Source organism: Schistosoma haematobium, chromosome 1 (genome assembly GCF_000699445.3).
Source record: "Schistosoma haematobium chromosome 1, whole genome shotgun sequence".
Taxonomy (NCBI): domain Eukaryota; kingdom Metazoa; phylum Platyhelminthes; class Trematoda; order Strigeidida; family Schistosomatidae; genus Schistosoma; species Schistosoma haematobium.
This window is the reverse complement of record NC_067196.1, coordinates 84,113,809-84,140,981: the sequence shown is the minus strand read 5'-3', so window position 1 is coordinate 84,140,981 and position 27,173 is coordinate 84,113,809. Positions and strand designations below refer to the sequence as shown.

At 34.2% G+C, this 27,173-nt stretch overlaps 1 protein-coding gene across 1 annotated transcript in view; it reads right to left on the bottom strand.

The window, feature by feature from the left end:
- Positions 1 to 22,852, bottom strand: part of PGANT9 (putative polypeptide N-acetylgalactosaminyltransferase 9) — a 46,621-nt gene extending 23,769 nt beyond the window's left edge. The window contains exons 1-8 of the mRNA XM_051209888.1: positions 22,793 to 22,852; positions 20,272 to 20,447; positions 20,074 to 20,223; positions 18,199 to 18,447; positions 16,471 to 16,624; positions 13,779 to 13,945; positions 2,533 to 2,697; positions 990 to 1,203 (exon numbers count right to left, since the gene is read on the bottom strand). Of these exons, the coding sequence (XP_051075360.1) occupies positions 990 to 1,203; positions 2,533 to 2,697; positions 13,779 to 13,945; positions 16,471 to 16,624; positions 18,199 to 18,447; positions 20,074 to 20,223; positions 20,272 to 20,389 (1,217 nt within the window). The 5' untranslated portion in view covers positions 20,390 to 20,447; positions 22,793 to 22,852. The remainder of the gene's footprint in view (positions 1 to 989; positions 1,204 to 2,532; positions 2,698 to 13,778; positions 13,946 to 16,470; positions 16,625 to 18,198; positions 18,448 to 20,073; positions 20,224 to 20,271; positions 20,448 to 22,792) is intronic.
- Positions 22,853 to 27,173: the final 4,321 nt, after the last annotated feature.

Here is a 27,173-nt window from a genome sequence, read left to right as displayed (position 1 = left end):
CCAAGATTACTTAGGCATGAGAATCCGCGCGTCGAAATAAAGACCATTGTCTGTTATTTCAATAACAATAATTATCATTATATGTGGAAATTATATTTCACATAATCTCAGCGGTTGAAATTAAAATGATTCCAAAGTTTCGTCTAGCAAACTTGACTGGACTTGTTCGAAGTAATAATCAAAATTATCAAAAACATATATAATCTTTAACGATCAAATCAACTCTATACTGTACAATTATCATTAACTGGTTGCATTAAAAATGCCTAAAATGCAGAAAATAAACCAGTCTAACTGCATTTTTGTTGAATACATTCGAATACTAACAGGTTGTCATTCGATTTCTAAAAGAGAGAAACAATCTCTACGAAGAAAACTTAAGTAAAAGCATAAAAAGATTGATAACAGCAGGTTTTGAACAGATGAAATTTACGTGAAATTTTTTTATGTTGAAGTACTAGTTCCATGAGGACATGTGAACAAGGAATGAACATAATGATGCTATCGAAAGATTATAATACTACATTACGTGATATGAATAATAACAATATAACTTTTAATATCTAAGCTAGACCACCATTGAAAACTTGGAAACACTGAATGGCCATTTCGTCTTATTATGAGACCCCCCAACAGTGCGCTTCCACGATCTCGCATGTGGGACTCGGATCCAGGACCTTCGGTCTCGTGCGCCAACGCAAACGAATTACTGAGTGAATGCAGTAAGATGATTAAGAAGTTTCTCTACAATAATTAAAGGTAGTAGAGGTGCAAAATATCCTCATGATTTTATCCATAATTCTTCCCTACATAACTTCATTTAATTTTCCACCTCTATTACCTTTATTCACTGTAACAAAACATTCTAATCAACTTATTACACTCACATTATAATCCGCTACTAAATTATTAATCTTACTGCTATAATTCATATTACGTAATCTTGATTAAATTTAGTTACATCACAAAATTTAGTTTGTATTAATTACCTAACAGGTGAATATGGTGCACCAGGTCGATTTTTGTCACGTTCAGTTTGTTCATGCCATCGGAATGTTAAACTCCAATCAAATCCACCAACTTGAACATGAGCCGCCTTAAGAAAATTATACTTCAACGTTTTATCACTTATAGTCGATATTACAGGAACAACAACAATTGACGAATTGTAAGCAATACGATCTAAAAGTGGTTCAAGCCAACCTAGAAAATAAACAAGGACAAGTATGAACGGTTAAATATTTAATGACGTTGAACGATGTACGTTTGTAAATGAAAAACAACTAATCAACAATAAAATGCACAATTTCATGCAAGATATAACTTGTACATTGTAACCGGTGGTTTAAGATCAGTGAAGCACAGATTCGAAGGATACTACTAATATCAGTGTGTCATTTATCATTATTACACGATTTCCGGTTGTCATTTCAACAGAGTATTCTTGTCATGTTCGACTTACAACTTATATGTCAGTGCGGACAACATCGTACTGTGTTTAGTTATACTACATCAACTGAAAGGTGAATATTGTCTCAATGTTGAACTGTAAATAACCACAGATTTCATATTCATATGAAGTAAAATCTATATGGTACAATATACAGAAATGTGTGGGAGATCAAGTACACATTATCAGTAAGAACTCTGTCTCTCTCCCTCTGGATTCAGAAAGTCAGAAAGCCGTAAATTGAATGTACATTTTACTAGAGCACAGATTTGTCTTATGATCATTTTATAATTCACTTCAAATATGTTATTTGAATAATGTGTGTCAACATATCGATTACATGAGTAATGATGAAGGGATTAACGTTGACCGACTATGAACAGAAATCCTCTGTTTGGTTCAGTGTATCTAATTTATCTCCGTTTAGGCGACGAGTGTAATAAAAGGCCGAGTACGAATTAATTCAGATGAATCTATTTCAAGTACTTATTTGATTGGAGAGATTATAAGACGAGATGTGAAGCGGGGAAGACAAACGTAGAAACTCCCCTTTAACAAAGCATGAGTCAATATTTATAATCAGATAGATAAAAAATAATGAAGAAACGTTATGAAGACTGTATGTGGTAAACGCACACCCACACAACACTCATATAAAACCAGTCAGAAACATCAGTGAATGACTGACATGATCAAATATATATATATATATATATATATATATATATATATATATATATATATATATATATAGAATATGAGGAGTCAATTAAATCATATAAAATATGATCTAAACTGTTTGGAAATAATCTTACTTGAATATCATCAAGAAAATTGTTCACTACATATAAACTAGTTTAGTGATGAAGAACGTAGGTAGTGATAAAAATAGCAAAAGTTAATAGTTCTTTTGTATAGTTGTTAAACCTGACAACACTAAGTCGAGCACATTCGAACTCTTAACCTTTATTCTTTATAAAAATATGTTTACACTCAAAAAATTCATATTTACATCCTCTAAAAGATACAATATTATGAAACACTCGTACAATCAGGTAATGTTAATGTATTACCAAGCTCACCTGTGGTACATTCAATATGCGAATCTAGAAATACGAGCACTTTCCCAGTACTGTGTTCTGAACCAATCATTCTTGCTCTGATCAATCCTTCACGTCGTTTGGTACGAACAATTTTGACAACATTCAACATTCCCATATATTCTTCTAGTGCTTCTCTGAGATAGGCTGAATTCACAGAAAACAAGTCAAGAACAAATACCGTTGTTATGTTAAATTAGTGATCTATCAAACTGATTTTGGCGAACAAAAATACTAAATTCTTGACTGATAATAGAGCAGTTCAAAATGAACGCACAAAGCAGTTGTCAAGATATTTGCTCCTGTTATCAACATTTATATTTCAAATAATCCATCTATTTTGCAACAACGACTATCATAACAAGAAACTGAATAAGGTTTTATTGTGTAATTTTTAATCAACTGAACTTGATCATTTATAAAGGCAGTATTAATAGTTAAACACTTCAGTACATAAATGTTAAAACACGAAAATTAGCAACTTCAAAATCATGTACAACAATAGTAGGTCATGCAAAAAAATCAATGGATCAGTTTGAAAAAGGTTGAAAAGTTTGAACTATGAATAAACACGTTATTCGACAGAAATAGTTTTCAGAATAGATCGGTTGTACTTAGTAGTGAAATCCATAACCCACATTTCGTTCTGTGTGAGATTCGTTAACTGGATATAAATGTATTGCAGTACTAACGTTCATATTAAGACTCGAACGCATTACGTTTTGCTGCAAGTGTCCACTGGGTTATTAAATCCAGATAATTCCTGACTCGTCCAGGTTAGTATGTATTAGGACGAGATGTCTGCCCTGAATTCAACTACTAACCAAGATCTATCTTCAAAAAACCTTGTGACAAAATATCATGGTAAGTTACTCAGCAAGCAAAAATGCCAAAGGGGAATTATCAAAATGCAGTGCAGAATAGTATATATATATATAGACCTGGTCAAACTCATAAATCACCGATTTTGCAATAGTTTAAATATCACAACAAAGTTTTTTATTTAAGAATTGTTCTAAATGAACAATCACTATTTTTATTATTATCATCAGCTTTATTCAATATTATATTTTTGGTACAATATAGAATTCTCAGCGTAAAGTATTTCAACAAGTTTCCGTTTCTTTCTTCTTGGTCGGTCCTAGCGATAAATATTGAGTGATCGCCAGTTAGATGTTAGCAGTTCAATAAATGAACATCTGAATAATGTGCATTCTTTTCGCTGTATATTGCCAGCAACCACATTGGCTCTTATTGAGTTTTTTGTAACTTTTACAACGAAAGGTTGTACACTTTTCAGAAACGCAGCAGAATAGGTCATGCGATTAATAAACATAATGATATATTAAAACAAGCAAAAATAGATAACTTGTTGAAATATCTAGATGGCAGGAACAGGTAGCCCAGATGCTCAAGCAGTCCGCCCTTATCATGGATGTAAACCAAATATACTCGCAAGCTTTTCATAAAAAGGTTTACAGTGAGGTGAATTACTTACAGCTAAATTCAAGTCAAACCTTTTTAAGGCTGCTATCGATGAGTGGCAGCTATACAATGCTGAATATTTACAAGTTAACTGGATACAAAGGACGGAATACTGTTGCTATCGTGTATATTTTAGCCGGATAATTTTTTCTTCATATCATCATCAAACACATAATACTGAACATAGTGAATACTACTATTGAATAAAAAAATAACACCTACCACTCCTGAAACTTTTAACAATCAATCAATTGATTTTATCAGAATAATTATTTTTCTCAACAGTTTATGAATAATAATAATAATAATGATCGTTATGGTATACCTGATTTTTATCGACATATTCAATTAGATATTAGTAGAAAGATTAATAATAACAATAAGAGGGTATTCATTATTTTATTAAAATAGTTTTGAAAGGTTTGTCAGTCAATATCATAAAGTGTTTTATCATAACGAAGATACATACTTACTAACAGATCAATAGTAGTAACAATCGAAAGGGACACGAAAGCTATCGATAATCTGTTAATTTGTACAAACTATTTCATGTATATATATATGAGAATACTAAACAATACTTTCACCATTAATATTATAAATGCATGTTTTATAATTTGTGTACACTTATTAAATAATTACAATTTATTCACATATTATCAAACAGGTTAAAAAGATGCACTGAATGCTGGAAATGACCTAAAAAGCGAATAGAATGATAGTTAATATTATTATTAAAAAAAACGGTACAGGGTATCGCTAATTATTTTGCTCTGGAATTAATCGATATAAACAAACTGACTAATTGGGTCATTAAAAGAAAAGAACAATGAACAAATTAAAACATGAAGGAAATAAAATAAAATTAACTGTACTAATTATAAGAATGTCTAGAATTGAAGAAAATCAAGAAACTTCATTACATAAATTAAGACAAGGAGACTTATTGGTGAAAATCAATAAACTATTGTATACTTCTAACGTTATCACTAATAATCATCAGTAAAATACATCAAATATATGAATATTGAATACATATACAATCATTTTGTACTACTGATTAGAATTGGTTAGCGTCTAGCAGTGGAATCAGGGACACTCATTTCGTCCTATTTGGAACATGTTAGCTGGATATACTAGCATCCTAGTGTTGATAATCACAGTGAAAGGCGAACCTAACACTTTTTGCTTTAAACGCCCATTGCGTTACCAATTTTGTTATTAAGTTCAGATAGCCAGAGGCTTGTGCTATGAGGTGACTTACAAATTATTTTCATTTGATTGAATCTTCTCAACCGATCAATTGGAGTCTTTGACATCAACTAGAAGAAGATTTTACACAACCTTTACAAATAAGCTACTTTATGTTAATCTTTTATCTCTCTGTTTGCCAATAAAGCTTGAAATAGACATCAATATATAGGATAAAAATAAACTAGAGATTATCAGAAAGACGATATCAAATAGATTATATCAATATTACTGACGTTTAGAACATACACACGTAATACTGTGGAACATTTCACTTTTGAAATGAGCTTTATTCATATTAACTAAATACAAATAGATGCATAGTTCATTAGAAATTAGAATATATCAATACAATAATCAAAGTATTTGTGATAACAGTTAAGTTCACAGTGGTACAACGACTTAAAAATCAGTTTTACATATCAATCACAGCTGAATACATAACTTTACAAGTTTATTAACCTTGTAAAGAATACAAATAGCAAAACTTCACATTCTTCCAGGTTTTCAATGGTAATTTAGCTTAGATTGACTCGTGAACCGAACTGTGAAAATACTACAATCTCCACATATCCCCTATACTGATAATAATCAGATATTATAAGTTATAAAAATAGAACAATATTTTCCACGTGAAAGAAACCTGTTTCGGTTGCTTTTTCACATTTTATTGTTATCAAATACTGCTACATCAAGCATTGTAGTCAAAACTTTCCTGTACGCATCTATACAGATTGAAACTTAACCCTATTATATACATTTGAGCTATCAAATGATTTCATAACCTTGAAAGTTTGATACATTTCTCTCCAGTTTAAGTTTTATTGCCCAAAACCTTTTGAAATCAAATGAATTTGAACATGAACTCTGTTTTTGGAATAATCTACACTTAACAACGTTGATTATCCAATGAAATATGTAGTAGCACTAAAACAAAGTTCGTCAAATGATACACGCCATTTATCAAATAATTTTTTCACAGGTTGAAATCATGAGTCAGTTGAAGCTAGACCACCATTGAAAACCTGAAAGCACTGGACGGCCGTTTCGTCCTAGTATGGGACTCCTCAGCAGTGCGCATCCACGAACCCGCCAGTGGAGTTCAACCAGGTCTGTCGTGAGATATCAACTCACTGAAGACAATGGTGTTCGGTGGCTCAACTTCGTGGATTGGTTGAAGTTACACATTAACACCGTTGGATGCCGGCTCAGTGGTCTAATGGTTAAGTGCTAGCGCGCGAAGCCAGTAGGTCCTGGGTTCGAGTCCCGCGGGGGGCGGGGTCGTGGATGCGCACTTCTGAGGAGTCCCATACTAAGACGAAACGGCCGTCCAGTGCTTCCAGGTTTTCAATGGAGGTCTAGCTTCAACTGATTCATGATTTCAACCTGTGAAATTTCCTAAAATCTCCACAAAACTCATTCTGAAAATAATTTTTTGTAAATGGTTATAGAAAAGTGATAAATTTATTGACCAATTATTTTACCTAACCATTAAAACAAATTGAAATGTAATCAAAATGAATTATTTAATAGAATAATGAATGTATGATAAAGAGTAACTAATTTCTATATCACTATTTATAGAAAAGCTAAGCAATTACCAGTTGAAGAACAAATGGTACTCAAAACAACTGTTAACGAGTATCAAAGTCACAATCTTCAATACAAACGTCAAGACAGTTCCACTATACGGGGGTGAAACTTGGAGAACTACCAAAACCATCATCAAAAGTGTACAAGTACTTATAAACAATTGTCTACACAAGATACTCAATGTTTGTTGGCCGGATAACATCAACAACAGTCTACTGTGAGAGAGGACAAACCAGCTTCCAGATGAGAAGGACATAAGGAAAAGATGTTGGAAGTGGATAGGATATGCATTAAGGAAATCATCAAATCGTATCACAAGGCAAGCCTTAGCTCGGAATCCTGAAGGAAAACGGGAAACAGAAAGACCAAAGAACACACTGCCATGAGAACTGAAAGCAGATATCCTGTGTAACATTTAAATGATCCTTCATGGTAGACTGAATGAATTTGATTTCGTGAGCAAATGATTAGATGTGACCTCATCTATCTACTTCTTTCAATAATCACTTACTAGGTCAATCAAATCTGTTATAATCGCATGATTATTGACCAGCACACAGTGTACACATATCAATCTATAAATGTTTTGATTAATTACATGGTTCATAAACATGATAGGATATTACGAATGTTATGATTTTGCAACTGAATTATATATATATATATATATATATATATTAAATAAAGCAAGTTTTCCTGGTCATGAAATATATATTTCGACTTCAGTTCACGATAAAAAATATCTGAAGGGGTTTGTGGAGGTTTTAGGAAATTTCACAGGTTGAAATCATGAGTCAATTGAAGGTAGAACACCATGGAAAACCTGGAAGCACTGGACGATCGTTTCATCTTAGTATGGGACTCCTCAGCAGTGCGCATCCACGATCTCGCACCCTGCGAGATTCGAACCCCGGACCTATCAGTCTCACGCCAGGCACTTAACCAACTAGACCACTGAGCCGGCATTCAACGGTGTTAATGTGTAACTTCAACCAATCCACGAAGTCGCGCCACCGTACACCATTGTCGTCAGTGAGGTGAAATCATCTCACGACAGACACGGTTGAACTCCACTGGTAACGGCTTCTCAATAGAACTCCAGGAGTTTCTCTTGAAGTCAGTCACTAGTGAGCAGATGATTATTATCAGAAGGGGTTCGTGGAGATTTTAGAAATTTCACAGATTGAAATCATGAGTCAATTGACGCGGGTTCGTGGATGTGCACTGCTGAGGAGTCCCATACTAGGACGAAACGGCCGCCCAGTGCTTCCAGGTTTTCTATGCTGATCTAGCTTCAATTGACTCATGATTTCAATCTGTGAAAAAAATATCTGTATAATAAACAAATTTAACAGAATATGCTCAATAACACATAATTCTTAAATGATTATGATTCATAGTTTAGATGAATGTCTTTTTTAATTAATAATAATAGTAATAATATTTTTATTTAACAACAAACATTTGATTATAATAAGGAACTTTCAGTACAGAATGCACAATTATTGTAACCCAATCTCCTTTTTAAAAGTAGTTAACTTGTGAATCGAAAAAATATGTATAAAGTAAGTTTAAACAGTGATTAGCTTCCATTTGTAACTGATTATGAACAGTCTTGCTCTCATGACGACTTTAGATTATTGCCGAGTATATTTGTTGTATGAATTTGTTCAGAAATGACTTTACATTTCTTTGAAAAGCAGAAGAAAACGATGAATAATTGTGGTAATCATTCATGAATCTCATGATAAAATATAAACATTTTACAAAAATACATAACTTAGCCCAGTTTACAGATATAATTAGCCAATTCCAATAGGATAATAATGATAACAACGTTCAATTTTCTTAAAATGATTAATTTAATTACAAAGCATCCATTCTCTTATTTTGGACAACATCGTCGATACCTCCTTAATATAGAAGTAAACTTTAAATCTCAATTTTAGAAAAAAAATGCTATTCCATTCAACCATACAGCTAACGGAATACAATATCACAACGAAAAGTATCGAATACTCTTCATTATTATTTTTTCCATTAAACAAATATGCACTACTTTTTGTAAGCAATGATGGATAGTGGCTAGTAGTGGAATCCAGAACGTGCGTTTCGTCCTATTTAGGACTCATCAGATGGATGTACCTGCATCTCAGAGAGTTGATGTTCACTCTGGGACTCGAACCCAGTACCTTTTTCTTCAAACGCTATCGCGTTATCCACTCAGCTACTGAGTCCTGATAGCCACTTGCTTGTGCAATGAGGTGAATTTAAATTCACTTAGTATTGTTTGGCTTGTATCTTCCAATTGAGTTTTAAAACTGCAATTGATCAGTCTGTTATTGGCATATATGTGCATACTGTACATATGCCTCGATATTGCTTTAATTCACAAGCTTTTTGTAAGCAATGATGCAGTTTTAAACCTCAATGGAAAGATACAAGCAAAACAATACCAAGTGAAATATGCACTACATTGTTCTCCCTCAAACACATTTCAATGTTGTTTATTTCTTCATTTATTTTTCGATTTTTTGTTTTGTTTAGAATTGAACAACTTTTTTTATATACCGATTTTCGATTGAAATCAACTTTTGAGTCAATAGTTAAGTAATTCATATAATAAAAGCTCATATTTCTTTTAATTGACAGATTGAGAGAGAGAAAGAGAGTGAGAGGATAATTACCAATAGAACACCATATAGGTTATTGACTTAATATTGTCCGACTATAATAATAATAAAATTTGCTTATTATTCTCACTCAATATAGATCAATAGTACATAATGTCAGTGTTACTATTATGTTCAATGTTCTTTTTTAAAAAAAAATAGTTTCTATTGTATTCCTAGTACGTTTTAATTAAGTTAATACAATTATAATGGAAACTATTTTTCATTAGATTGATTAAACCATTTAAAGTAGACTTGTTATTATTACTGATGAAACAACTTATTGAACATAATGATAAATTAAAATTTTATTTAAATTATCAGTTCTGTATTTTTGTTCTTTTAAAGAAACTTTAATTAACATAACACATTTAAGAGAATACAAATATAGACATTACTATTTTTAATCACATATTTAACATATGTATCTATCAGGAAGATTGTGTAGAAATTGGTTTCATTTTTAGTTTTACATTTTTTTCAATAGTTGTACACCAACATTTATGCATGAACCTACTTTCGAAGCTGGTCTTACAAAGGAACCAATGGATACTAGATGTAATCATGTGTATGGAGTTGTGGATAGACAGTAAGAAAGAAAAAACGAATATACAATATTTTTTTATTAGTATAGGGTTGTGTAGATCGTTGAGTTTAAATTGATATCATGAATGGATTAATGTTAAAAAATCATTGAAAACCTGGAAACACTGGATGACCGTCTTGTCCTAGTGTGGAACTCCTCAGTATTGCGAATACAAGAGCCCACACGGGAGACTCGAATCCAGGGTTTTCGGCCTCGCGCACGAATGATTAATCTTTAAACCAATGACCCGGTTGGCCTAACTTCAACCAATCCATTGGCCATGGCCAGTGGAGTTCAACCGTGTCTGTTGTATGGCAGTTACTCATTGAAGACAATGGTCGACGGTCGTGCAACATTTTTCTACCGGTTGATTTCAGCCAATGTAAAACTTTGTCAGTTACACACGAATGAGGATACGAAGAGATGTAAATTAGTGCAAGTCACTAGGTATCTGATAGGTAGTTAAACTGTTTTTTCAAAGTATTCCGCCTATTATTTCAATCTTAGGATTTGACAATCGATCAAATTTCTGTCTTTTGATGTGACAGCTTCATCGAATTTCCGCTCCAACTCTATATCAAATTGGTAAATTCTTAGTTCTAGATAAGAACAAAATCTCATCAATACGCGTTAGTAGTAGTTGCATACAACAAATTATATATATGTCATTAATAAACAATTGTTATAAACTACCTTGTGGTAGTGTTCACAACGTATATTATTGTATTATAGTATTACTTCAACTTGGTATAAAAATACACATTCACTTGGTAGCCTTGAAGGCGAACCTTTCTGTATGAAGATTGATTAAACTGTAGCAGTGAAGGTGATCTTCAAACCCAAAACTCAGTACTTCAGTTTAAAATATTTTGATCAAGGAATCAATATTAATAATGGTTTACATTATCCCTTCGTTATTATTCATGATGGAATTTTGATCAGTTTTTATCGATGTATGTGCATCCTGTGAGGATTGCCTCGATGTAATCATTCTGTCACAAGCTGCCAACAAAAACTGATCAAAATTAAATTGTGAATATCAACAACAAGTGAATTTGAGAACTTATGAATGATAATACCAACATTGTGCCCGTTACATGTTGGTGGTTATATAAACTCAGTAGCTAAGTGGAGAACATGTTGGGCATTGGAAATGAAAACTACTGGATTCGAGCCCCATTGTGAATATCAACAGTAGGTTGCAGGCACATCCAATTGATAAATAAAACGAAACGCGCTTCATGAATCTCACTAATAACTAAAATCTATCTAGTTGAAAATGGGTCACAATACCTTATGAATTAAAACTTTATTGATAACCAAAATCATAACATTGAACTCTTATTATAACCTGTTTTTTCTCATAACTATCAACTTTCTCCAATCTTTTTTATTTCCTTAATATTAAAAAACGAAGTTATTCAACTTTATGAGAATAGTTTCAGAAATTATTAGACTAATTGATATATGTTTAATAAAATCTAACTAGAAACATGCAAATACATGAATTATTTAGTGAACAGAATTGTCTATTCGTTAAGCTACATTGATTGCACGATATTTATATTTAAAAGACTCTTTAACATAAAATGGCTACAACGATACAAAATCAAAATGAATAAAACTTATTATACATTTGCATGACAACAAATCTGAACAAACACTCTGTGATTAAATTACCAGACAACTACAACTTATAACTGTAATTTACATTCTATTGTGTAACAAAATGTTTGCGGGACATAGACTGGATTAAAGCATGCTCAATGCACGATTGCTTTGGTGCACGGTGATTGCCTAATTCTTATCCAATCAGCACTAGTCGATACTTGGAGAATACTCTAGAATCTTCTCATGTAAAAACTATAAATATACTAACGTTTTCCCTATTGTGCTTCTTACTTCCACCTAACTTTGTTATTCGGAATATAATCTCTTTCCTGTTCAACCGTGTTCTGATTTGAGGACTTGTCGAGTGAATCGGTGTCCGAGAATACTAAGTAATAGGAATAGCTGGGTCATAACTGTAAGAAAGAGAATATAACACAAAATAGGACCACATTAGCACAGGAAATGACAAATCTGCTGAAGAGCATTAAACAGCAATTAGGTAATGTGTGGCAGTATCACAAAAACAACTTATTCGTACTACAACACATAAAAACGAACAATATAGTTTTCAATAAGATTCTCACCAAACTTTAATATACAATAATATTTACAGGCATATACGAAATTATTAAACCAGTCAAGGTAGTTTATGAGTCAATGATAACAGTGAGATGGATTACATAAATAAACATAATAAGTAGAAAGTACAAATTGATAGTGTGATGACAGGTGTACTAGTTGTGGTAAGAATAACAAACGCTTCAAACAATATTTTATAATGAGAAATAGGTCAATGACTTGTAAAATATAGATCCTGAAATAACATTCATTAGAATCTAAAGCATTACGCAATAGGATGTGTTCAGATAATTGGACAGAGTAAAGTATATTTGAAGGAACATTGGGTGATTAAAAACAACCAAAACGTATGACAAATAATAATAAATAAAATCGTTTATTAAGGCCAATTCTGCGACGGGATGTTACAATTTTATGAAACTATATTGTGAGATTCATGATGTGTACAAAACTTAAACGGGAGAACAGGAAGATGCCATGTCTCTGATACAAAGACTAATCAATACTAAAACCGGTTTCTTCTTAGCAGGATTAATTTTTTTAACGTTATTCATCATAACACTCAAGATTGTAAATAAATATTATAAGTACCTTTATTATCGGCGTTTCTCACTCATACGAAAGCAGGAATAAAACCTACAATCTCCACAAATCCTTCCGCACTGATAATAATCATGTCCATGTTCAAGATGTAACTCATGCAGTACTAATTAGAAGTCATGTCAAGTGCACTTCAGCCATATTAGGTTACTTCCTAAATGCTCGACTATAACCAGCACAAAAATAATGTTTTAATAATTGTCATTTCGAATTTTCAAGACCGGGGGTCAGGTTCCAGGAAACTCTCATCCCCAGTGATTGATATCTAAGGTCACATAATGTGCAAACACTCAGGCATCTTTCCGAATATCATTGTCAGTTGGAGGAGGAAAGAATGTTTTACTTTCTTTTATTATCTCTTCGATGGTTACAAGGCTGGGTTCAGAGTTCATTGGCGCCCAGTAGAAGTATTGCATTGACTTCAATCAATGCGCTGAGATTTGATCACCGTAGATAGATTAGGCTCATAAAAAAATTATCCTCAACTTTTGAGTTATTTTGTGTTCACCAAGTAACCACAAAAAGATCAATTTTAATAACTTTAAAGTCACACTAATTGCTCATCAAGCCAACACACGTTAGAATGACATTTCAGAGACAATTTCTTAGATGAATTAATATTTATTTACGATTAATTAAACACATGGCTTTTCTTTCCGTTACAAAAAAACTTTAATTTGTTAGTATTAATACAAGAAGTAAAAGCATCTCATAATGTAAACATGTTTCTAGAATGGTGTCTTGCCGTTAAAGATGTAAAGATACACTGAAAGCTGGAATAATATTATCGCTCAAATACCTCATTAGTAACTCAATAGTAAAGAGAATCAAAACATATAGACACGACTTACGACGATCAGAGAAATCGTCAACAAGTATAATTTCATTTAACAAACTTGGTGGAGATCGATCTATCACTGAATGTACTGAACGTAATAATACTGACCAAGCTTCATTATGAAAACAAATTATAATTGATGCTGAGGGCAGATTACTTCTATATTTATCGACTTTACACCTAGAATATTATTAACAAAGATAAAAGTTATCAGTCATAATTACATCAGAACAAAGACAAAAGAGTAAAGTTACATAAGTAAACAAGTTTGTAAGTAGTAATGGCATACAGTGAAAGGAACAATGAATAGATAAACATGACGTATGTTATTTCATAGGGCCATTTTAAGCCACATAGATTGAGTAATACAATATACTCTGAATATATTTGACTGCTCATTGTACTGATGCTAAAAACAGTAAATAAGAATCGGTGAAGTGATAAACTTTGCCATAACATTAACAAAGTGCCATATTATTCGTCAATAAATCCATAACTTATTTCAGTGCTGGGATTAATCAATATAAAAACATCAATATTTGTCAGTTAAAATGATAACTGGTTCAAAACGATATCGCTACGAATAGGTAAATGCTTGCCTTCATCTGTTATCTGAAATTTATATATAGGTGTATATGCATATTGGTGTATATACCTATTATATACTAATATACGGGTATAGATTCAAGGGTCAAACAATTCGTTGTGAAAAACACAAAATAATCGAATAATTTCTAAATCATTTAAATTTACCAGTCACGAAATGTATAACTAATTGATCATACGGTATTCGGGTGGAAAATGGTAACACTCACTAAATTATTACAAGCTTTTTATAATCCTATTATTGTCACTATAGTCAGTTATGTTCATTTATCAAGTAATTAAGGCAGCTTTTTTCCAATTACTGATAAACATCAAGGACAAGAGGTATTCACTTGAAAACTGTATGATAGTTGTTAAAAGAAAATGATGATTGAACTTGAAACACTAAATTATAGTCAAAATCAAATTGCAGATCGTCAAACTACTGTTTTAACAGATGAATTGTCAGTAAACGGCATTTTTATCATCGTCAGGTTATCCAAATACAATTTGTAATAACTCCAGTGAAGCAGACACTACATTTAGTCAATCCATCTTAAAGCTTATTTTATAAGGAATACCATTGGTTCTCCAAAAGATATTCTTTTACTTTGATCACGAGACAAACTGAATAGCAAACATCCTCACTTAGAAACAGTTAATTATTTGAGAAAATAAAACAGCTGTAGCAAGTGAATAATGCCTGATAAACAGTATAGAAAACAGAGAGTAACAATCTACATACTTAGTACTGAGTTCAGTACATTCAAACATGTGTTCTTTACTTACGTACTTACGCCTGTTACTCCTAATGGAGCATAGGCCGCCGACCAGCATTCTCCAACCCACTCTGTCCTGGGCCTTCTTTTCTAGTTCCATCCAATTCTTGTTCATTTTTCTCATGTCTATCTCCGTTTCCCGGCGTAATGTGTTCTTTGGTCTTCCTCTTCTCCTTTGGCCTTGAGGATTCCATGTGAGGGCTTGCCTTGTGATGCAATTGGGTGCTCTCTCCAATGTGTGTCCTATCCACTTCCAGCGCTTCTTCCTGATTTCTTCCTCCGCTGAGATCTTGTTTGTTCTCCCCCACAGTAGGTTGTTGCTAATAGTGTCCGGCCAATGGAACTGAAGTATTTTGCGTAGACAACTGTTAATAAACACTTGTATTTTCTGGATGATGGCTTTCATAGTTTTCCAGGTTTCCGCGCCATACAGTAGAACTGTCTTGACATTTGTATTGAAAATCCTGACCTTGGTGTTGGTTGGCAGTTGTTTTGAGTTCCAGATGTTCTTTAGTTGTAAATATGCTGCTCTTGCTTTACCGACCCGCGCTTTCACATCTGCATCAGATCCACCAATGTTCATCAATGATGCTGCCCAAATATGTAAAGGTCTTTACATCTTCCAAATCTTCTCCGTCAATTGTGACTGGATTGGTGCATGCTGTGTTGTATTGGACAATCTTGTTTTTCCCTTTTGTGTATATTGAGACCTACTGCTACACTGGTCGTTTTCTTCTGCATTTGTTGTTCTGATACTTTTAAAGCAATGAGTCGTAATCTAGTGGCCTGCATTTCTAACTTCAGCCAGCATAAAGTGTGATTCTCGTCAAATGTGATTTATTGTTTTGGTTGCAACTACGGTGATTTCATGTCTCAAGGTCTACCATTACTACTTTTATTCAAGAATTTCTCTTCCCAGGTTAACAACAACGTCTTAACCATTAAGTCATTCTTTCACAACATCCGTTAAATACATGAGATGATATCATACACATGAAGGAGTAGTGATGACACCTAATAGTTTAGACTTTCTTAATTCTAATGAAACTCGAAGGTATGATCAACTAGCTTATGCTCGAATGTATGAATTGCAAAAATTATATGCATTCTTTAACGGTTAGTCCACTCTCCTAGCACCCATGATATTCCCAACATTTTGAAGACCTGACTTTGACCCAGGTAGCCAACTAACATTTCCAAATTCACAACAAAATTATAGAAGGTGGTTTAATAATCACAAAAATACCAATCACACGGGATAAAAAAAAATTAGCAAACAACAGTGAATCCGTCTACATAGAGAAAACAAAATTAATAATCACAATTTCGACGGTTACTTACGCTCCTTCTCTATAGTCTGGTAAATATCGTCTCACACTAATTCGATCGCTAGCATATTGATTATAGGCATTATCTTCCCAACCCTTGTCGAATATTAACTGTTCAGCTGGTGATAAGTCTTCACGATTTACTGTATATGCTTTACCACCTTCACCTTTTATCCAATATATTGTGATTTGATCGTCGGTAAGTCAAAAGTTCATGTCATTCAAATGATAAACCGTATAAAAAATAAATAAGTAAATAATAATTAATTAATCAGTGTTTAGTCGGATGTTAAGGCGTGAAAAAAAACAAAGTATTTTTATATTTAACAATATGAAATAGCATTAGCAAGAAAATTAGTGTGAAACAGTGAGTAAGTGTTAGTTTAGGAAACTTTGCCACTGAATACTCGAGAGTTTAGACGCAGTAGAACTCTGTACATTAAGGTTTCGCAGTGAATGTGTTACTCTAAGGTAACTAAATCAGGACCAAACGGTTCAATTTTTTCCAAATTCAGCAGCAGCAAACCCCATATTGTCCACAATAAACAACATAATTACCTAGCCACTCGAAGGAAAATCGGTAAACATAAGAAAGACAACCATTTAAACTAATGATGCTGACTTAATGGTCTACGTTTTAAGGGTCCACTGCGAAACCTAGAGTTCTTTGTTCGATCCCCGGTAGGGTAGTAGATGCATACTGCTTACGAGTTTCAAACTGGAACAAAATATCTATGAACTGCCTTCGGGTTTTTAATAGTTGACTCACTAAAATCAGTCTATGATGTAACCTACAAAAATTCAAGTCTCCACAAACCCCCATAGTGAAAACGCTAGAGTTAACGGTGAATTAGAGCATAGTACTCAACATAAATTTTTTTCATTGAAGATAATTACAGTTTCAAAAGTTCATTCACGTGAAAATATTCACTTGTTTACTGGTTTACACAAATGCTGAGATTGCGAACATCAGGCGAAATCGTTAATAGTAATTGGGATATGAAGTAGCGGACAAAAGTCCATATTACAATAAAATACAAAAATATTTATGTAAATGAATCGATACACGTACTTCATCCACAACAAATGCTAATCAAAGTGGAAACATCAAATTAATGTCCTTCTTAAATGAATAACAATCACTACAATTGAATGATATGCAGAAATAATAAAAGTTATCGATTCCGATGGAGTAACAGCTTTATTCAAAAAAGCAATTAATTCAGCAGATAACAATGGTTAGTTTGAAGTGCTTAAAACATCTAAAGTCTTTATATGAGTCTGTTATTCATGAGCAGCTTAGAATGTGGTATAAATTTGAATTGGCCAACTTTTTTCACTTATCTACCAATCCATTGAATGGTCTTACACAAACATATACGTCAGAAGTCTTTATCGTTCAATGTTAGTAAAAAAACTATAAAAGAAAAAATTTATCCATACTATTCTACATCGATTATTATTCATGATTTAGCAATAATTGTTCGTGATTTTACTGATGGGTAGATCAATAAAAATAAGTTAAACCCTATAGTAGTTCTAACAAAAAAAATAGTCTTCGTGTGCGTATCCAAGATCACTGTCTCCGGTGCGTTTTGAATTACCTCAGATTAAAATAATTCGAAATTCATAGTTAACAAGCCTCGTAGAACGAAATTCATAAATTAAAAAACGTTTGCTTAGAAAGCCATGTGTGTGAGTTAAAATTAGTAGCAATAACTAAGTTAGAAGATACACTGACCTGGACCTGTTGAGTATTCGTCGCTTTTTGGAGGAGGAGAACTAGGAGATAAGCCTAATTTGGCTATGACTGATAGTTTATCTGAATGGCTGCTTTCAACAGGTTCATTACCGCCCATAATTCTAGACTTTTCCTTATAGTCAGGTTGCACAAGAACATTATTGTCCTCATTAACAGGCGGCACAATATCAGGCAAATGATTTTCACCGTGTTCATCATCGACAGATCGGCGTTTCGCATTCTCATGACCTGTTAAAGCAATCAACGAATAATATCAGACTAACGAAGATTCATATTTGAAATTCAAATAAAAATTTTATCGGAAATGAAAGCCAAGTTCAAAGGCAATAATAATTCTAGATGATTTAACCAACTGTTTCATTCTACAATAAGGGTGCTTCTATCTAACAAGCCTTCATTCATGTTAGACATAACAGTAAATGGTTTTGGGATAAACCATTACTCAACATGAAGATCTGCTTAAAATTCTATTAAGATAAATCAGTTTCGATTTATTTGAATAACTCAAGTGTATATCGTTTTTTCCACATCTTTAACGGCTCATATGTTATTCGAAGTAAAAAAATGATCAGGTGAATTCAGGTCTTCGTCAAACATGTTGATGTGACACCGCTTTATTACGTGCAAATATCTGAATGATTGCATTATTATTAATTAGTTCTGTCATGATATATAAATCGTTCCACGAACAATCTGTGAATGTTAGCAATATCAAAACACTCTTAATTTCAGTGGAGATTAATTAATAAAATGAAAGATTTGATCCACATCAAAAGTGAATATAATTTAACTGCTGATTCGTCTCATTAGTTTTGAAAAATTAACAGAATTTCACGACTTAATGCTTATGCTATCACCTTCAATAGTCACTCCTTCAAAAGTATTGCAATTTCAATGAATGAGGAGAAAACGGTAACAATTATCAAACATTAGAAAATTATATACGATTCCACATTGCGTAGTTTAGATAATATAGCGATATTCTATGTCTTATGGCTAGTAAAACTGATGTTATCTCTGATCATGAATTCATCTTATACTTCAAATTATCAACGACTATGTATCAATAATTCGTTCAAAATAATCTACGAAACACTCTTTTTTTTCTGAAAGCTTCACCTTTTGTATCAATCTGAACATCCTTGTAAATTAGTGTGCACTCTGTAATCATTCTTGGAATATGCACATGCATACATATATATATTATAAATAGATACGTAATTGTTTTCATATGTAACTCGTAACTAAGTTCACGTAGAGATATTGTGGCGACCGTAAAAAAACAAAACACTTCTTGTGTGCATTAGACTATTGGACCATGTCCTTACTATTAAGCAAACAATCCACTTGGAGCTGTTAAGTGATTTCACGAGGAATCGATTTTTGATAAATCTATCAAAGTTTTAAGCTTCATTTCCATTAATTGTCACTATGAATTCCAGATTACATTCCATAGTTTGTTTGTCAGAATTACTGACTGATGCATGTGAAATACACACCAATATTGTTCTGCTAATTAATTTAATTTTTATAGGAAAACTAATGTAGTGTATTTCTGCTTCTGTATACCACTTCTGAAATATTTTATGAGCACAGTTTCTTAAATTGACTAAATACTTCCGACAGATTCGAAAATTTTAAAATTATAATGTACATATAGGAAAATTTACATAATAAAGTCAGTCCATTTCGTAAATTTCCGTCTTGATTTTGTACACAAATGGTTTTATTCTCAAAATTAGTAAGAGCATAGTGAATGAATACAAAATTATTATATAAAATGAATTCACATTGAATTTTCATAAATCCCTTCTAATAAATTATGAAAAAGAATATACCTCTTGGACTACTTACTTAAATCTTTGTCAATTGGAGGATATGGACGAGCGTTCGGAAAATGAGGTATTTTTAGATTATTCCCAATAAGTGAATTGTTCTTTTGGGACTCATCTTGATATTTTAGTTCCTTATGACTTGGTTGACGTGCTAAGATTTGGTTATTTTCTACATATATTTGATCCGGTAAATAGGCCGAATCTGCATGCAACTTACCATGGTCAAGTTTATCTATTTTTATCCACATAATCAATAGGAGTCCAAAACACACTAATCCCAAAGGCAACAGTTTATTTTTTCTCCAGAATAAATTATGCAAAACCCTTCTGCGCATGCTGTTCTAAAGGATAATCGTGTCAGTGGATCAACGAAGCAGTGCCCTCTGAAACCACCTGATATAAAGCGAAATGCAACAGAAACAGTGAAAAAAGCAATGGAAGCTAGATAAAGAATCTACCTATTCAAGTAAATATTTAATGAATTTTAAATACTACAAATAGGGTATTTTTAAGTTCTGCTTAAAAGTGATGGAAGGTAACTTTATCGATGCATACGAAAAGATTAGAACATAAAGCCAATCAATGCATTATTATATGGTGGCTGTGGAGTACGTCATAATTTTTATGAAGTTCAAGAAGTAATAGCAAAACATGATTGAAGTAATCAAGAAACATAGTTTTCATTTGTCTGTAACTGCACAGATCTATTCATTTTTCGCCTTCCACCAAATAATGAGTTTTACCATCATTTCATACTGATTATTTTCAAAGTTTATTTGTTGCTTTCGAACTGTACGATTTGTTATTCTCACTCCTGCCAAACCATGGTTTTGGGAATGTAATTGCGTTCCTGTTCAACCATGTCCTGACTCGGAAATTAATCGAGTAATGTGAAGTGTCGAAGGAGTACTAAGCAATAAGAATAGCTCGATCGTAATAAGAGATATCTTAACAGCGAGCGATGAGTCGTTAGAGATGTAATTAAAAAAATAAAAGCTACTGATGCACATCTATCAGGTGTACGTTTGTCCTAATTGTTCAAATAACCAACATAACCTGTTTACCAAGGACAAGTCCAAGTAACCGTCTTTAACATAAACTAACTCCTGATACGTTTGTTCGGCTGTGGTGATTATTTATTTTGTATTGTTGTTTCAACTATCAAGAACTGATGAATTTACGAAATTTGTCTACGTGCCGAGTTAGCATGATGCCTTATTATAAATAAACTAGATGTTTCGTGTCACTGAAATTCTCTACAAAAATTTCGAAATAATCCTCAAACTTTTGATTCGAAACTTCAAACTTGCAGGGAAAAAGAGCATGTATACATTTGTAGCGGTAAATAAATCCCCAAAATAAATAGCTCTGTAAGTTTTCGACATTGGATGCTGACCATATGTTTTAGTGGACTCATCTAGTTGAAGGCGCTCGGTCATGCATCCGTACCAGATCACGTGTGGTAACGCTGTACTCCGCATCTACCGCAATCGCTAGCCAGATTAGATCAGATAATTCCGATGTATTGGTAATCGCCAAATACACTCTTCCGATCTCCTCGACTCTGTCTTTTGATTTCTCTGGGTGGTTACGAATTATATTAGAAGGTGTTACTGGTAGAAGCGTTGTCAAACACTGAATACCTGTGTCATCCTTCACATTCTTATGACTAAGATTGATTTTGACAAATGTCATCTACGGTTTCAGTCATGAACTCCAATTACTTTGTGAACTTCATATATGAAGTCTGAACCTCTTGAAATGGCTCAGTCAAGCAACCGTTGAATACGTGGACTGATTTCTTTTTTAGGTCCCAGCACACTTAACTATTTAAAACTTAATTCTACGTCTGACGACGAACTGTGAGTTTAGGTTTATTTGGTGTATGTTTTTTGAATGAGTGCAGAAGCACTATTAAATAACAGTTCTGCCTCAAGGACAAGTGTCGAAACTTTCATCTGTCAGAGAACCTCTTATACCCAACATATAATACTCGAGAAAGTTTATTACAACTTCAGGAAGACACGACCCACTCGCCGGTGAGAATCTGTGTGTATATCATTGCTTGCTTCCTAACCACTGAAATACAAGACATTTTAAGCAACGGAATGTCCGACATATGCTATAAGTATGATCATTGCCATCAACAACCAAAAACATGGTATGACTGAAAAATAGTAACAAAAGAGATATGCCGCAATTCGCGACACAACAAAATTGAATAATACCGATATTGAGTCTTTCTAGAAATTTTACCCGAAGAACAAGTAAAATCATAACAGTCAGAATGATCAGTGCGCTCGATTGTGGACAGTAGATAGCGAAAATACTTCTCTGTTCGTCTAGAAGATCAGACAAACACTTTAGGTGCAAGGAAAGGCTAGAATAAGTGAGAGCTTACAGCTAGTAATATATCAAGACTTAAGAATCAGGATCAGTAATGAATGTCTCGTACGAGACACCTTATCCAGGGAATCTAGTCAAAAAATGCCACTTGATAGAACACGTGCTCTTCAATAGGACTGAAACACAGTAAAACATTCATTTCTGATGGAAATATAGCAGAATCAACCTAGTAACTTGTATCATATGACACATATGTTTCAATAGTTCCGACCGCCAGACACATAATTGCCGAAATAAGTGTCAAAAACTTTTAGAAAAAGGTACATAACAACAACTGGATAATATATCTGATTCTGTGGACCGATTAATGTGCAACAAATGACTAAACTTACGACCCACTAACACCAGCGCCTTCAAGTTATGTGGGACGAATTGTGCGCTGACTTCACAAGGTCATAGGGTCACTTAATATAAAAACGGCTAATGGGTTAAACACTATAGTCCAAGTAGTGGATGGGAGAGAGAGAACCGTCGCCCAACGAGTCACCGTATGTAGTATCGGTGGATCACCTATAATTTTATGTAGAAACCTATGCATAAATAATGGTAGATTATAATAAAACATTGAATTACATTCAGATTAGATTCAGATTTATGTAGTAAGGACAGAAACCCTATAGTCTGTGTCATTTCTGTACAAATATGCTTCTGTGAGTGTATATTTTTCTCCTGAGAGAGTCGACTGAAGGCGCAGACACCACTGCTTTGTGTAATAGTTCCAAGAACTGATGACTTGGTGTGAAAACCTGTATGCCACAGGTATTTTGTCCATTCTTGGCTTAGAGCTGGCAGCCTGAACGCGATTTTCAGTGATAGTTCTCACTAAGGTACTTGGCAGTGCCAAGATTTTCCAGATTCAGTCTATTTGTTGATACCTTATCAAATGCTTTGCTAAAATCTGCATAGAGTACATACACTGGTTTTCCATTGTCTTGAGCCTTTATCAGTTGTTTCCTTACTATAAATAGGTTTGTTATGCAAAATAAACCTCTTCTAAAACTATGTTGTTTGCTGCTTAACAAGTTGTTGGTCCCCAGAAATATCATCATGGTCTTTTTGAATACTGTTTCCAGTATTTTAACTACGACCCTGGTGAGGCTGACACGTTTGTAGTTCGATGGAAGTTGTCTTGGTTCTGCCTTAAGTACTGGAGTGACGATCGCATCCGTCCAGTCAGTATGTAGCTCACCTTGGTCAAGTGACGTATTGGATACTACACATTCTGTATTGCGGTATACGACAACTAATTCAATAATTCGCCGTCTACATTTCGGCCTGTAACACACCAGTTCACATTTCCATAAATAGTGTGCCACTGTCTCAACAACACGTGTGGTGAAATTGCTTTTTATGTATGGGATAATTACACCTTCCCTTACTGTTTAGTCAATCAGCCCTTCTGGATAAAAAACCAGTCAACTGAATTTCATTATCAAACACTTCTGATATTAACCATGTTTCTGAGACAGCAATGGCATTCGGATTTTCTATATTCACCGCTGTCTCGGGCTCCACCACCTTATTCAGCAGGCTGCGAGAATTGTATAGCACACCTTTAAAACTGTAGAGATCTTTCCCTTACTACTCACCTCTTCGTATGATCAATCGATCTATGATCCTTACAAAAATATATTCCGGATCCAGTCAGTTTGCGTGAGTTTTCCAGTATCATGTTTTTTCTTCTACCAACGCAAAGGTGACCTAAAGAGGTGGTTTTTCTGAGTACTTTCAGAATCCACTTTTTGTCCTATAGCATAAGACTTACAGATGTAAACTCTTGAAACTCTCTCTGCAAGTAGTTTGCTTATTAAGCACTTAATGTGGCTGAAGTTGTGTTCAAGTCTAGTTGTTGGCCCCTCTTTAAAAGATTCTTTTAACTCATGAAAAATGACTGACCTGCCAGCGTGGGTCGTTTTAACACGCTGTGGAATTTTAATCTACGAAATCTTCCTTGTCCTGCAATCCGATATGTCGTCAAATGCAGAGGCCTCACTCTACTCCCTTATTTCTTCTATTCTGGGTGTAACTGTAAGTCAATCATTTATCTTATTATGTCTCTTGATCACACCATCTACACCGTGCAGACTATGCCCCCCATAGTTGATATGTGAATCCGAAACTGAAACCGCACATTCACATACCTTAGTGCTGCCCATAATTTCTGTCTTCTCAGCGTCCTTTTTCTTCCACCTTGTAACAATGTCTACATCGACGTTATCCGCTTCCCTAATAGGGCCCGACTTTATAGTCTCTTTCAAATCCAGAGCTGGGCTTATGATAACGCTCTTTATTTCCTCGAAAGCTGAATTTCGCCCATTTACTTACTGACTTCCCTACGCCCGTTACTCTACGCGGGGGTGGCGTAGACCACTCAAAATCACTCTCCACCCAACCCTGTCCTCGGAAATCCCCTCCAGTTCTCTTCAGTCGCTAAGCATTCTTTTTTTATGTGTTTCCGTCTCTTGACGTAATGTGTCCTTAGGCATCTCTCTTTTCTGCTTTCCTTCCGAATTCCAAGTTAATGCTTGCTTCGTGATGCAGTTTAGTGACTTCTGTCATGTATGTTCTATCCAATTCCAACATCGTTTCCCGATTTCCGCTTCAGCTGGAAGCTGGTTTGTCCATTCCCACAGTAGGCTGTTACTGATGGTATCCGGCCAACTGGTGTTGAGTATTTTACGTAGACAACTGTCTATAAATACTCATCTACTTCTGCCTGTTTATCTGAGGGCAATTTTACAGCTCTGTTCAGAACCTCACTCGCCTCAAGAATCATCAGAGACTTTGTAGAACAGCATGCTTCGCATAGCCAAAGAGATAGTGGCTTACAACACCCTTTATTTGCAGCCGGTGTGAGTTTGATGCACATGTTGTGAACATGTTGTTGTAGTTGACACATTGCATTCCATCATCGACCGGGAAATAGCATGTGAGTCTGCCAAAATGATGTTTTACTTGTGTCATAAAGTTGTTTTGTGTTCTCACAGGAAGAACTACAGCGACAACTGATTCCTAAAATAAGTTACTTTAAAGGCTCCATAACTGATAGATAGTGAACACAAAAACAGAGGTTTGTATATTACCACATCTAAGAACAATAAAGAATTCAACTACAGTAGATACAGAAAAACCTTGACACCTTTGGATACAAGTCATACTAAATGATATACTCAACGAGGAGAAAAATACTAGTGCCGTTTTCTTAACTGTACTCAGAAGTACAGATGGTAAACGTCTCTAGAAAAAAGTGATACTCACAATTGATTGATCACCACCCAGTGATCAATCAATTGTCATTACATCTCAGTCCTACAGGAGGTTAGTCACGGCTCGGATAGCTCAGTGGTAACGTCTCTGACTGTGAAGCTGGGTGACACGAGATCGAATCCGTCAGGGAGCACCAGTTCCCTCAAGATTACAGGTACACCTTGCTGACGAGTGCCAAGTAGCACGAAACCCGGGTCCAGGGTTTCCTGTTGACTACCTCCAACTACCATCTAAAAAGTGATACTCTTGAACACTACTTAAACTGAAATTAATTCAGTTGAGGCAAAACAGTAGTCTTTATGATCAATTAAACGACCATTATTATAAAATATACCACTGTCCCGTTTAAATAGGGCGCGTTGCGCTGGATCACCTACGACATTTCAAGCTTTCTCTCGAAGTCCTACGAAGTCAATTAAACCACCTCAGCCGGCAGAGAATCCCAGGATTAGACTACTCATAAACATTGCGTGTGTCTATAATTCATTTCGCTGTTAAGCCTCTAAACTCTCCATGTCACTCCCAAGATTTGTGTGAGAATAAGTCCTATATCAGCTTTCTGGGGGAGCAAAATAGTGTTTACAATGATTTGTGAAACTATGGGGTCACCACTGGGCTTATGCCCGAATGATCATAGGGTAACAACATTACTTGATCTTTTTCAACTCAGAACACCTCTAGAAGTTACTCAAGTTCTATGCGTGGTCTGAAACATGTTTCACATGATCCATTTTGGACTTCAAAGTGTGGAGTGAAAGTAGGTCCATTGTTATCTACCTAACTTTGAAGTCCAGCCAGATCCTCATGAAGTCCCACCTTATCATCTTAGTTGCAAACTTCTCACCAACGTTCAGTATCGTTATTTAAAAGCAAAAATTTAGTTGACACATGCTGGAGAAGACCATTCATATAAATAAAGAGAAGTCCTACAACTGGATCCTGGTGGGACCAAATTGGACATCCTGGATGTGGTATGTAGTAAACCAATCTGTTAATGACGCTTTGACACTTAACAGACTAACGTCATTAATGAAATATATATGATAAGCCCTACTGAAAGTTTCCGAGAATTCTAGGTATATCACATCTTCCTTTCTCTTGTAACCACGAATAGTTGTCCATTTGATTACCCCAGTCGGAATATTGGTTAGTCAAGAGCAGCCTGTGATGATTAGGATTATTTGAATTATCATACGAACCACAAATCCTTGGAATCACACAATTTATACAAGCAGAACTACATGAGCACAAACGAACTTTTTGCATTCGGAATTTCAAATCAGGCAGACATCAAATACAAAGGAATCATTAGTTCATACAAACACCACACAACCCCATTACGAAACTGTGTTTTGGGGTGAAAGGGACTTTGTAGATTACAGGTGGTTGCATAGACCGTCTCATACCAAGGATTTCATAACTTCTCAGAATAGTGAGAGAAGTGCT